At 42.7% G+C, this 13936-nt stretch overlaps 1 protein-coding gene across 1 annotated transcript; it reads left to right on the top strand.

Annotated features, from left to right (window-relative positions):
* The first annotated feature begins 585 nt into the window (after positions 1–585).
* Positions 586–11311, top strand: LOC121772934. The gene is made up of 3 exons (XM_042170004.1): positions 586–1188; positions 1387–1672; positions 11256–11311. Exons 1-3 carry the CDS (start codon positions 586–588, stop codon positions 11309–11311), a joined length of 945 nt encoding a protein of 314 aa, XP_042025938.1.
* Positions 11312–13936: the final 2625 nt, after the last annotated feature.

Here is a 13936-nt window from a genome sequence, read left to right as displayed (position 1 = left end):
AACAGCCAGTCGGTTCACGTGGTACGACCAAGAAACCAGATGATGGCTGGCGACATGAAAGGTTTTCTAAAGGCCTTAACGTGTGCTTTGATTGACTCACGTTCCGAGCGACCACCATCGACACAAGAAGGAAAAGATGAAACGGTATGGGAAGACAAAGACGTGATCGAGGTTAAACCCACGGCAGAAAGAGAAGCCGTACCACAAGAAAGCATGGTTCCGGGTTTTGAGGATGATTATGTGGAAGATCGCATGGATATCGAAGAAGACCTCCGCATGGTTGACGAGTATCACGTAGAAGAGGAAGAGGACTCGGAAGAGGAAGAAGACCCGGAGGAGGATCTTAACACTAGATAGATGAGTAATGTTGTTTTTTTTCCTTAAGTTGTTAAGACGATGGAAGTAGTACCTTTTTGTTTTCCGAACGAATGCTTTTGTTTTCCTTTCCACGTTGTTTACAGAAGTTTCCCTTTTCACGTGCCTTTAGTACTTGTGTTTTTTTACCGTATCGTACGCGTGCTTGAAAGCGATGATGTTTTAATAACGATTTACTCACAACGGTGCTAACCTGTGTTTTAGATCAACATGCCCCCAAGACGTAGACGTGGTCCGCGTGTGGAGAACAATGTGGGGGAACAGACAGAAGGAAGTGTTGGGAATCCGCCCCCGCCTCCACCACCACCTCTACCCCAACCAAACGAAAGGGAGTACATCAAAGCCTTTCGGAAAGAGAACCCACCCAAGTTCGATGGATTGGGAGAGCCCCCGAAGGCGGAGGCATGGGTACTCGACATTGAGCGTGTCTTTGAGTTTATGGGATGCACGGACAGAGAACGCCTGGCCTGCGTGACGTATCAGCTGACAGGACCCGCTGACTTTTGGTGGGAAACGAAGAAGAGAACTTTGGACCCCGCTCGCCGTGAGGCGCTTACTTGGGAGGAGTTTAAGGAAGAAGTTTACAATAAGTATGTTCCCATGAGTTATCGACGGGCGAAGGTAGTGGAGTTCCACACTTTAAAACAAGGAAGTATGACGGTCACGGAGTACGACCGCGCCTTATGTGAGATGACTCGTTATGCGCCAGAATTGGTGGATACAGACGAGAAGATGGCCGCGAAGTTTCGTTCCGGCCTTAGGCCAGAGATAAGGGTAGCAGTGGCTAGTCGCAGGGGAATTCCTTATTCCGAGGTATTGGGCTGTGCCTTAGATGTGGAGGAAGCACTGCCCAAGAATGAGAGGACAACAAATCCTACCCCATCTGCACCCCAAGCGAACTTTAGAGACAAGAGGAAATGGGAAGGAAACCGAGCTCCTTTTGACAACAAGAGGCGTTTCTCCATTTTTCGGCAACCACATAATCATGGGCGCCAAATTGTGCCACATCAGAGGGGAAACCCGCAGAGAACACCCTACTGTAATCGGTGCTCCAAGCATCATGTTGGGGAGTGCCGAGTTGAAGGCATTCGGTGTTATGCCTGCGGTGGAAACGGGCACGTGTCTCGAGAGTGCCCAAACAACAACAAAGGTGGAGTGAAGAATGGGCAAGGACAGAGACCACCACAGCAGCCTCAACCAATCCGACAAGTGGCCCCACAGCAAGCAAGGGCATATGCGCTCAAAGGGAATCAAAGGCAGGAACCCCAAGCCAGCAAGGGCAAAGAGAATTTGGCAGGTATGGGAAAGCTCCAACAACTGCCTATTATTGTGCTGTTTAATACGGGTGCTTCGCATTCTTTTATTTCCATGTCATGTGTGAATGCCTTAGAACTCCCTACTGCAATGCTTGAATCGAATTTGAATGTATCTTCACCGGTTGGAGGATTGATTGACATTGTGAGAACTTGCTCGAACATAGAGTTTGTGTTAGGAGAATTAGGAGTAGTGGCCCAGCTTTTGCACGTTATGCCTTTGGAGAATGTAGACATAATCTAGGGAATGGATTGGCTTACCGAGAACCACGCAACGATTTACTGTAAAGAGAGGCAGATTTCTTTTCAAGCCCCGGGCGAAGAGCCGGCTATCTTGTATGGGATCTCCATGAACCGACGAACCTCCATAATCTCTGCTTTGCAAGCAACTACGATGATAAGAAAAGGTCGTCCGGCGTATCTGGTGTACTTGAATGGGGGAGGAAAAGAAGGATTTGAAAGTGGAAAACGTGGCAGTAGTGCGAGATTTTCCCGATGTGTTTCCAGAAGCTTTGCCAGGACCGCCACCCGACAGACAAGTGGAGTTCACTATTGATTTGGAACCAGGGTCGGCGCCAGTATCAAAGGTGCCATACCGAATGGCCCCTAAGGAGTTGGCCGAGTTGAAGGTTCAGTTGCAGGAACTGTTAGACTTGGGTTTCATTCGACCCAGTGTGTCACCATGGGGAGCGCCAGTTTTGTTCGTTAAGAAGAAGGATGGAACGATGAGGATGTGCATCGACTACCGAGAGCTTAACAAGATGACCTTGAAGAATAAGTACCCACTGCCAAGGATTGAAGACTTGTTTGACCAACTTCGAGGAGTGGGCGTATTCTCGAAAATGGATTTGAGATAAGGGTATCATCAACTAAAGGTCCGACGAGAGGATGTGCCTAAGACTGCTTTTCGCACTCGTTATGGCCATTATGAATTCGTCGTGATGCCATTTGGGCTGACCAACGCCCCAGCCATTTTCATGGACTTGATGAACCGAGTTTTCCACGAGTATCTTGACAAGTTTGTGTTAGTCTTCATCGACGACGTGTTGGTATACTCGAAGAACGAGGAGGAGCATGGACAGCACCTACGAACAGTGTTGGAAACGTTGCAAGGGGAGAAACTTTATGCCAAGTTTAGTAAGTGTGAGTTTTGGTTGACTCGAGTGAACTTCCTTGGTCATATTGTGACGGCAAATGGGATTCAAGTAGACCCAGCAAAGGTCGAGGCCGTACAGAATTGGAAATCGCCGAAAACGCGTAGTGAAATCCGCAGTTTCTTGGGATTGGTGGGATATTATCGACGATTCATCGAGGGATTCTCTAAGATTGCGAGACCGATGACGCAACTACTAAAGAAAGGAATTAAGGTGGTTTGGACGCCAGAGTGCGAGGCGAGTTTCCAACTATTGAAAGAGAAATTGACTACAGCACTAGTCCTAGCGGTACCAGAACCCGAAAAGGACTTCGCCGTCTATACAGACGCGTCGAAAGTAGGACTAGGATGTGTGTTAATGCAAGATGGGAAGGTGATAGCATATGCTTCCCGACAGTTGAGACCGAATGAGTTGAATTTTCCGACGCACGATTTGGAGTTAGCAGCAGTGGTGCATGCACTGAAAATTTGGAGACATCATCTCTACGGAGTGAGATGCGAAATCTACACCGATCACAAGAGTCTCAAGTACTTCTTCGAGCAGAAGGAGCTAAACATGCGACAACGACGTTGGTTAGAGGTCGTGAAAGACTATGACTGCGGTATTAATTACCATCTGGGCAAGGTGAACGTGGTCGCCGATGCTTTGAGTAGGAAGAACCAACCTCAACTAGCTTATTTCCTAACGCAAGAGGAAGCGCTGATTCACGAGTTCGACAAGATGAGAGTGGAGATAGTGAAAGCGCCCGAGACAGTGGGTGCAAGATTGGCGACGCTAGTGATTGAGCCAGATTTGAGGACCAAGCTCATAGAAGCCCAGCGACGTGATGGAAAGTTGGAGGAATTACGTGCGAAGGTGAGAGCCGAGAAGCTTGATCATTACCGTGAGGAGGCAGATAATGCTTTGACGTATGATGGACGATTGTGTGTGCCAAGCGATGAGGTGCTAAAAGAGGAGATTTTGAGTGAAGCGCACGACACGCCTTACACCGCACACCCCGGAAGCACGAAGATGTATCGGGATTTGAAACAACGGTTTTGGTAGAATGGAATGAAAGGAGACGTAGCGTCATTTGTGGAACGATGTCTAGCATGCCAACAAGTGAAGGTCTTACAACAACGGCCATATGGGAAGTTACAACCGCTCGAAATTCCCGAATGGAAGTGGGAGCATCTAGCTATGGATTTCGTGACGGGTTTGCCAAAGTCACAGAAGGACAACACTGCGATCTGGGTGATCATTGATCGACTTACCAAAAGCGCGCACTTCTTACCGATTAAAATTACTTATGGCGCGGACAAGTTAGCTAGGCTCTACGTGAACTAGATTGTGCGATTGCATGGAGTGCCAAAGACCATTGTATCCGACCACGATACGAAGTTCACATCAAAGTTTTGGATGAGTTTGCAACGAGAATTGGGCACACAACTGAACTTCAGCACTGCATATCACCCGCAATCGGATGGGCAGTCAGAGAGGACGATTCAGACACTTGAAGATATGTTGCGAGCAGTTGTCTTAGATCGAGGGGAAAGTTGGGAAACGGTTCTACCATTGGTTGAATTCGCCTACAACAATAGCTATCAAGCGACGATCGATATGGCTCCGTATGAAGCCCTGTACGGCAGAAAGTGTCAATCCCCACTTTATTGGGATGAAGTTGGCGAGAGGAAGATGTTAGGACCCGACGCTATAAAGGAGATGACCGAAATTGTGCACCAAATCCGCGCAAGGATCAAGGAAGCTCAAGATAAACAGAAGTCGTATGCTGATGTGCGTCGAACGGAAATCAAATTCAACGTTGGTGACAAAGTGTTCTTGAAAGTATCCCCGACGAGAGGAGTTGTGAGATTTGGAGTGAAGGGCAAGCTGAAACCGCATTTTGTGGGACCGTACGAGATCATCGACGAAGTAGGTCCTGTAGCGTACCGATTAGCGTTACCTCCCAGCTTTGGGAACGTGCACAACGTATTCCACGTGTCGCAGTTGCGCAAGTACGTGTTCGACCCCAAGCATGTGATTCATCAAGAGGAAGTGATCCTAACCCCCGACATGAGCTACGAGGAAAGACCCGAAGCAATACTAGATCGGAAGGTACAAGAGCTTCGAAACAAGTCGATAGCGTCCGTGAAGGTGTTGTGGAAGCACCATGGTCCCGAGGAAGCTACGTGGGAGTTAGAAGATAAGATGAAAGAAAAGTTTCCCGAGCTGTTTGTGTGAGACGTTTAAATTTCGGGACGAAATTTCTGTTTAGAGGGGAAGGATGTAACATCCCAAACTTTTGTGACTCTTTTAATACCTTATTGGAATTTATGAAACTTTTGTTTCTATGTGATTAAGTGAGTTGCGTGAAATAAATTGTCGTGGTTAATGTGAATGATGAGCTTGAGTTTTTATTTTTTTCCAATGAAGGGAAATAATTAATAGGATCATGCATCTATTCTTTCTCAAGTCAATTCATTGAAAAATTTGGCTCTCCCTAATTATTGAAATAGTACTTCTTTTTGTGGATTTAATTAATTGTTTTGGGACATTATTCCAAATTAAATCCAAACCAATGGACCTTAAATTACACTACATGAAATTCGAACTCCATCCTTTTATCCTTGGGAGTTTCGAAAATCTCCAATAGGAGATTGAATTATTTTTCATTTGATTTAATTGGTGCTTTATTGACTCTCTTCTTTTGAATATAATCCAATTAAATCATGTTATATTTTATTTCTTAACCCCAAAATATATAGAGAGTTGGGATTTTTGCCTTGGCTATTTGAGCCTAATTTTTTCGGCCCCCTCCAATAAATTTTGGAGAGTATTTTATTTGTTTCCTATTTTGTGGAATCTTTTTTTTTATTCAAATAAATTCCTATGTCTAATTAATTGGGGGTGTGAATATTTTCCTTCTATTCTCCTCCATATCACACGCCCCTATGCTTATATTTTTCCTTGTGGGAATTTAAATAATTGTTACCTATTTTATGGGAGCATTTTCCATAAAGAAATTACCAAATTTAAATCCCATTCTATTTAATTGGGGATTTAAATAATATCCTTGTGCAATGACCCAAGAATTTTCGGCCCCCACCCCTATTATTTCCTACTTGGAGATTTAATTTATTTGTTCCCTTATATTCATTATATTTATTTCCTAAGTTATGAATATATTCTCCAAGAAGATACCAAATAAATTCCTTGTTGTGCACATGGAATTTTCGAAATTCCCTCACCTCCCACAAGCCTATTTTATTCTTTTAATTGTGGGATTTTTATTTGTTAGCCTATATTTTAATTCCCCACAATTTATTTATTTAATTTACCCATGTATTAAACCTAGCAAACAAATAGCAATTAAACAAACCCTAGCCCCCACTCTCCCTACAATTTTCGCCCCCTCTCTTCTCCCTCTCTCACACGCTTCATTCTTCTCCCACTCTCCCATCTCCAAAAATATTCCATCCAACTCGTGTTCTTGCAATCCGTTGAAGTTATTTTCGAGAGTCTCTGACGAATCGCTTCATCCATCGTTTCTACCGATTCGTTTTGTGTCAAAGAAGGTATATTACTCACTTCTTATCATCCTATCCGTTTTGACCATGTTCTTGAGTTCTACATGCATGTAGAGGGTGTAGGTTCGATAGATCGCAAGTTTTAACGGGAGGGAAAGTGTGCTTCGTAAGAACTTGTTGTTTTTGGCGTGTTGTTTGAAATCATGTGAGTTGGATCGATTTATTGGGTGAATAATATGAGTTTGTATGCAAATATGTGTATGAGGAACGTGTAAGCATGATTATGTGTTTTCGAGCATGAAAAATCGGTGGTTGTGTTGTGGAAGTTTAAAAACCCTATTTTCGAACTTGAACCAGAAATCTGTGATGCACGACCAGTGACTTATGATCTGTGTTTGACCCATCAAACGAAGTAATTTTGCTATGAAATTTTTACTTAGTAAACTTCAAGGTGTTTTCTGTGTCTCGTGTGAATTTCAGCCTGATTTATCGAAAAATGAATTTTTAATAAATTTTTGAAGTTGACTGCGCAAATCTGCCAGAAACGTGAGTTCTCGCCATGAATGTTTCGTTTTCTGTTTGACTGACCAAATGACCTTTTATTGATGTGATTCTTGAACTATATGAAAATTTGAAGTGTCTTCTGATTCGTGTTAAATTTTCAGCCTTTTTGGGCATCGGATGAATTTATGGTGAATTTTTCAAATGAACTGCGCAATACTGTCGGAAATTGTATGTTACGACCAGAGAGTTTAATATGTGATATGACTGACTAAATGACGTGATTTCGGTGTGAAAATTTTCATGTATGAACTTGAATGTGTGTTCTGTATTGTGACCAAAATTTAGCTTCGTTTGAGGTCGGGTGAATTTATAGTAATTTTTACAAAACGGTCGCGCAGTTCTCCCAGTTTTCTGCCTTGTTAAAATAACTCTTATTTTCAAGTTTAAAAGTATTGTATGATGCATGTATGTCCAAGGAACGTGTCTAAATGGTGTAAGGATGAGGGAGAATACACACCGAGGATCCAACAAAGCTCGATGGACTCCCGGGGATGATAGAAAAAGAAAACGCTCGGATTTGAGGACAAATCATTCTCAAGATGGAGAGGATGATACGAACGGGAGGTCCAAGGCCAAGGGGGACGCGACCACGACTCCTCTTAGGCTGCCCGGAAGACCCATCATGAGATCCATGAGACAGGCTTCGGAAGGTGATACGCTCGAACTTTGCACGGTTTTAATGCCATTATGTGGTCCATTTTGAATGTCAAAGTTGCATTATGAAAACTCGATTTCTTTCAAGTGTTCTCTCTTCATCTTCTTAGTTTATCGTTGTGGCTTACTCAAGTTGGATTGTCAAACTGATCCGGTCAGCCTATACGTGTTTGCTACCTGCAAAATGCCGGTGAGTGGATCCATTGGAAACTCAGGCTGATCAACTTGACTTAGATTCGACTTGAGTGAGATGAATAGAAAAGCTAAAAGTGTGTTCTCTAAACCTTAACCCACAATACTATTTAACTAGTATAGGGAAGTAAGGATCGATCCCACATGGATGAGGCGTATGACATTTGTTCGCATGACACGACTTGGGGATGGCTGCTGCCACGCTTTATAGGGGTTGGGTTAAGTTAAACTACTGGACTTGAGAAACTTAAACTAACTAAACTGATCAACTCGCAGAACGAAACTAAACTACTTGATCAACTTAACTTAACTTTCCATAAATGGACAGACAGAATAAACGGGGACTGCCTATCCCCTGCAAAAAGCACTATAAAGTAAAAACTTTCTAACAACTTCATCTTCTTCAACAAATCAACATGGAAAACAAAGTAGATAACAGATCTGAAAAGCTAAGGAAGACGAAACATCAGAACAACTCATAAAATTAAATCTACTCCTAGGATCTAAGCTACGACTACGTAGAAACACAAACTAACCCATGCTCATGCAGAAATGAAACAGAAACTACTAGATCTAAACATCCTAAGACAACTCAAACATAAAACATCAAAGCTGACCAAATCAAAACACATCAAAACATTTCGAGCTAAGACAAGTATCTTAAAACGAAAATCAAAACCGATCGAAAATACCATGCATGAAACAGAACACATCAACTGGAAACGAAAGCAAGGCACTGAAATTACTTAATCAAAAACATCAAGAGTCGATAACATCAAAAGTAAATTGAAAACAAACAACAAAAGCAGTAAATTGTTTCATCACTTCTTCTCAAAGCGGAACAGCAAGAACAGAAAGCTAAAAGTACAGAAACTACCACCAAATGCCAACTAACTAAACTAAAACAAGACAGGACCAAGTGTGTGTGTGCAACGAGAATCAAGAAGATGAAGTAAAAGAGCTCCGATTTCAGGCCTAGAAGAGAGCTGAATTCCTAAAGATATTCTAACTAAGTGTGTTTGAGACCTCCCCTTCTACCTACGGCTGGGACTCCTTTTTTTGGTGTCGGACTTCCTTTATATAGAGAGGCGTAGGGCTCTGATCCCTAGGGTACCATCCTCTCTAAAATGTCATTGCTGCCCTTCATCTTTTGTGGTGGGGTCTCTCGCTATATCTTCCATGCGGAACTCCTGCTGGCTCCGTTTGATTGTTGACTTGATCCGCTCAATGCTGCAGTTTTTTCCTTCTTTTCTTGATTCGTGCTTCTGCCCAACTGATTTGTTCTATCTTCTGAAAATGGTGGATTTCACACACACCTGGCTCAAACTTGGCTGTTAGTTTACAAAATTTTATGCAATTTTACTATAGAACACATGTATGAAACGAGCCTCATCACATTACATGTTTATTATTTGTATTTTTAAAATCTATTTTGGTATTTTGACATGTTTTGTGAGAAATGTGCATATTTGAGCCTAAAAAGGGAGTCAAAACGAGAAGTTAGAAATTTGGAGCTGTTCTGCATGTCCAGCGGTCCGCTGCAACACCGTCGACGACCGCTGGCACCCAACGATTGCTGAAAACTCGCGACGTCTTTCTAGTATTCACTTTCATCATTTTCGTTTATCATTGCAGATTGCTCAAGTTAAATCATCAAACTGATCTGCTGACCTACGCTTGCCTTCTACCTGCAAAATGTCGGTGAATGGATCCACTAGAAACTCAGGCTGATAAACTCGACTTAGATTCGACTTGAGTGAGATGAACCGATGATCTAAAAAAATGTGTTCTCAAAACCTTAACTCATAATACTATTAACTAGTAGGGAAATAAGGATCGATCCCACAGAGATGATGCGTTTGACATATGTTGTTGGACATTTCTAGGGGGTGGGTTAAGTTAACTACTGGACTTGAGAGACTAAACTAATTAAACTGATCAACTCGTTACACGAAACTAACACTACTTGATCAACTCAGTTAAACTTTCCATAAATGGACAAACAACATAAACGGGGGACTGTCAGTCCCCTGCAAAGTGTACGATAAAGTGAACACTTTTTAACAACTTAATCTTCTTTACCAAATCAACATGAAAAACAGAGCAAAGAACAGATCTGAAAAGCTACGGAAGATGAAACATCATAACAACTCATAAAATTAAATCTACTCCTAATATCTAAGCTACGACTACGTAAACTAGAAACTAACCCATACTCATGCAGAAATAAATTGTTAGCTACCATATCTAAACAGAAACGTGAATTGAAGACTCAGATCTGACCAAATTGACATGAAATAAGACACTTGGGCTAAGATGTGCATCATAAAATGAAAATAAAAACATATCAGAAGTAACATGCATGAAACAGAACACATCAGCTGGAAATGAAAACCTAACTCCAAATTTACTAAATCAGAAGTAACATGCATGAAACATAACACATGAAAATAAACAACGAAACCTGGAAATTGTTTCATCGCTTCTTCTCGAAGCGGAATAACAGAACCGAAAGCGATTAAAGCTAAAACCAATACCAAACGCCAACTAAACTAAACTAAACTAGAACAGGACCAAGTGTGTGCGACTGAAATCGGGAATATGAAGTGTTTGGAGCTCCCAATTCCAGCTCTAGAAGAGAGCTGAAAACTAATGAGTGTCGCCCTCGAAGCTACCTCCTTCATCCTCCTCTATCTCCATTTATAGGAAGGCGTGAGGTCCTGATCCTTAGGGCATTTGTTCTCTGAAAAGTCTGCTTTACCCTTTGCCCTTGATGATCTTTCTTATGCGACGCATCAGTCTTCTCATTGGGTGCTCCGGCTGCATGCCATATGCTCCAACTTGATCCATTTGCGCAGCATTTTGGCTCCTTCTCCTGATCCATTCGTCCGCCCAGTTGATCAACTCATTTTCTGAATATGGCGGATTTTCACACACACCCGGTTCAAAATTATACGTTAGTTTACAAAATTTGATGTAGTTTTATGCTAGCACACATGCGTGAAACGAGTCTCATCACAGGTCGTAGGCAATTCTCGAAGTTCACTTGATCAAGCATTTCGCTCACACATGTGTATTGAGCCTAAGCAATTTTCGAGAATTGTCTAGGGACTACTTATTTATTTGATCAAGCTGAGTGTGCATAGTGGGATTCCTCCCACTACACATACTGCTGACTTATTTGTTTCTTCTCTTTTCAGATGGATTGACAAAGAGAAAGGTATAAGGTAGGATACTCCCTGAAACTTTGTAGCTCCTAGGATGTGGTGGAACACTTGAGTTGCAACTGGGCACTTGCTCTTCTGAATCCGACTTGCTTCGACTTCCACCAAAACTTGAGAAGTAGTACTTTTTGCCTAATTTATCATCCTTGTACCTCTGTACTTTTGGTTTGGCAGTTTTCCTTCATCCTCATAGTTATCCATCCTTTGGTTCCCGTTGCCACTCTTGCAATTGATTGGATCAAGTGGTTTTGATATCTTTTCCAACTTGATCAGCTCAGAAGTTGGGAAACCATTATGGGAATGGTCATCACTTGGAGATCCTGGATTAACTCTTCTCTTTTCTATCCACCGATTTTTCTGAGGACACATCACCATAATTGCTGCCCGCTTTTTCTTGTGATTCTTGTACGTTCTTTGAACTTTCTTATTTTCCTTGGGTTGTAGTCCAGGGTTAGTAGGTTTCTCTGCCTTAAGTGGTTCCGGCCACGGTTGTAGCTGTACCTAGTAAGTGGATCTTGCACCCCTGCTTTTGGTCTTCCCTTTATTTGGCTCTGGTTCTTCCTCTTTATAGCAACACCCCTCAGACTTGTCGATCACTGGAGGTGGTCTTTCTGCCGGTACATTTTCTCCTTCCACTCCAGTTGTAGAGCTTTCCACCTCCTCACCAAGCACATGCACTTTCCTTGTATGGAGATAGAGTAGTGTATTGTCGAATTCCACATCACGCTCGATGACCCCATCTTCTTTCTTTTGAGGTTCATCTTTTGGTTCCTTTGGAAATTCCTGTGACGCTTTGTCCTTAGGAGGTGTGGTGACCGACTCTTCTTCGGCTAACGTCCATTTCTTATCTGATTCTACCTCAACAACTCCTACCTCCCCTTGTTTTCTCGGTAATGCCTCTGACTTTTTCTCAGCACTATATGTTTCCTTTTCCTCAGTCTCATTTACACCTTCTTCCTCTTCCCTACTCTCATTCATCTTAGACTTTGCTCTGTCCTCTTGTAGGCTTTTCATCATATCAGTAACTAGAGCTACCTGCCTGATCATTTCATCCATGTTGGATTTTTGCTCATCATAAGTGCACTGCATTTCTATCACCAATTCATCATTTGACCTCGTGCAGCTCCTCATACTCTGCTGGGACGCGTTCTACCCCTCACTCTTTTCCTTCGTAGATTCTGCATGTCGATTCTTGTTCAAGGGTGGTTCAAAACTCTGTTGAGGTTGAGGTTGATATTGGTGTTGATCAGGATAATTTTGGTCTTGGTAATAATGAGCATCTTGAGTTTGCCAATCCTCATTCGACCATGTAGGCAAGTGATCCCCTGCTTCGGGAGGGTAGGTGTGATGATGATGACTTGTGAATGAAGGTTAATGACTGGAATAGTCAGGTGAGTATGTCGGTGGGTTGGACTCATGGCTTTGAAATTCAGGGTAAGGTTGGCAGTGTGGATATCCTGTTTGCCAAGAGGGTGTTTGGGTGGAGATCGGATAGGGCTCTGTATGGTATGCAAAATGTGGGTATTCTTCTGCTTAGCTCCATTCTCCACACCGTGGGTATTCCTGTTGGTACACCTCTGCTTTTCCTCTAGGGTTCCAACTCGTATTTGAACTCCAGATCTCCCATGTATTCTGGCAAAGGCTCACTTGATCAGTCTAGAAGTAGGTTTGGATGGGAACAGCTAGATGCTGTCTTGACTCGATCACTGACTGGAGTGTTTCCTCTAGCTTGTCAACTCGGCTCTTCAGCATATTGTCATTGTCCTCTGTGGGAGTAATCTTCACTTTCTCTTGCAATGGGGTCACTGATGTATCATCGTACTCCCTTTTTGCGTTTAGAAGCTTTTCCAAGACAATCTTGGCCTTGCTCAACCTTAGTTTGTAGAAACTTCCCTTGCTTGATGAGTTTACTAAGTCCTTACTCCTCGCATCCATTCCATCGTAGAATTTTGAGCAGACCTCCACTTCCATCAGATTGTGATTAGGGCATGCATCCAGAAGACCTCTTTATTTGTGCCAGTATTTGCTCAAGCTCTCACCATACTCTTGGGTAGCCTCTCTGATTTCCCTTCGAAGTGCATTTGTTTTTACTGCTGGGATGAACTGGTTTATGAACCCCCTCTTGAAATCTGACCATGTCTTGATGATGTTGCGTTCCAATCATCTAAACCAAGCATCTGCTTCTCTTTTCAAGGAAAGGGAAATAGCTATCAGCTTAAAATCCTCCTCACTTGATCCATTTGGCCTTTTCTGCACACTGCAAATTTTGTCAAACTCACGAAGGAATTCAATCTGGCCCTCAACACTAGTTCCCAAGAAGATAGGCAAGGCGGCAAGTACTTCTGGGTTCACATATACCGCTTCCTACCCCTGAGTGATAGATATGGCAGATGATCTTTCATTCACCGAATGGACATAGAGTGAACCTATCTCCAGATCATTTTCCTAGTTACAAACGATTGTGGGTTACTACTAGATTTCCTCCTTATCTGGCGTGGTTATCGATTCAAGCAGACTCACGAAGGTGATGTCCTCACTTTCTTCACAGTTGGCATCAGAGTCAATCGGTAGAGTGGGAGGTGATTCGTCTTAAGCAGTCTGCGGTTCCACTCCCTCTTCTTTCTCTGTTTGCCTCCTAGACTTGGTGCCTTCAAACTGAGGAAAACAGAAAACAACAAAAAGTTTATTTACAAAATTTAAACTAAAATTCTTAAGTAAAACCAAAGATGCACCGCCCATCTATGTGTTCTCTTGCTCCAGTAGCTCCCTTGGTTCACACCAGCAAGGAAAACGCTTGATCCACATAGATAAGGACATTGATTCTTCACTGTTGTTCCCTTGAGCTGTCTCTAAACTGAAATCAAAACAAAGAAACAGAAAATATCAACAATATTTACACCCTAGGTGTTTCACAACAAATGTAGGATAAACGCCATCATCCCTGGCAACAGCGC

Source organism: Salvia splendens, chromosome 1, assembly GCF_004379255.2.
Source record: "Salvia splendens isolate huo1 chromosome 1, SspV2, whole genome shotgun sequence".
Classification (NCBI taxonomy): Eukaryota; Viridiplantae; Streptophyta; class Magnoliopsida; order Lamiales; family Lamiaceae; genus Salvia; species Salvia splendens.
The sequence above is the reverse complement of the archived record's forward strand: the minus strand, read 5'-3'. Positions and strand labels throughout refer to the sequence as shown.

What these genes read in the sequence shown, in the direction of transcription:
- LOC121772934 (XM_042170004.1), top strand. Translation starts at nt 586, where the DNA reads ATGCCCCCAAGACGTAGACGTGGTCCGCGTGTGGAGAACAATGTGGGG. An exon ending in GGGGAATTCCTTATTCCGAG is followed by an intron (nt 1,189 to 1,386) that starts GTATTGGGCTGT and finishes GTGCCACATCAG; the next exon opens with AGGGGAAACCCGCAGAGAAC. An exon ending in GGGCAAAGAGAATTTGGCAG is followed by an intron (nt 1,673 to 11,255) that starts GTATGGGAAAGC and finishes CAACTTGATCAG; the next exon opens with CTCAGAAGTTGGGAAACCAT.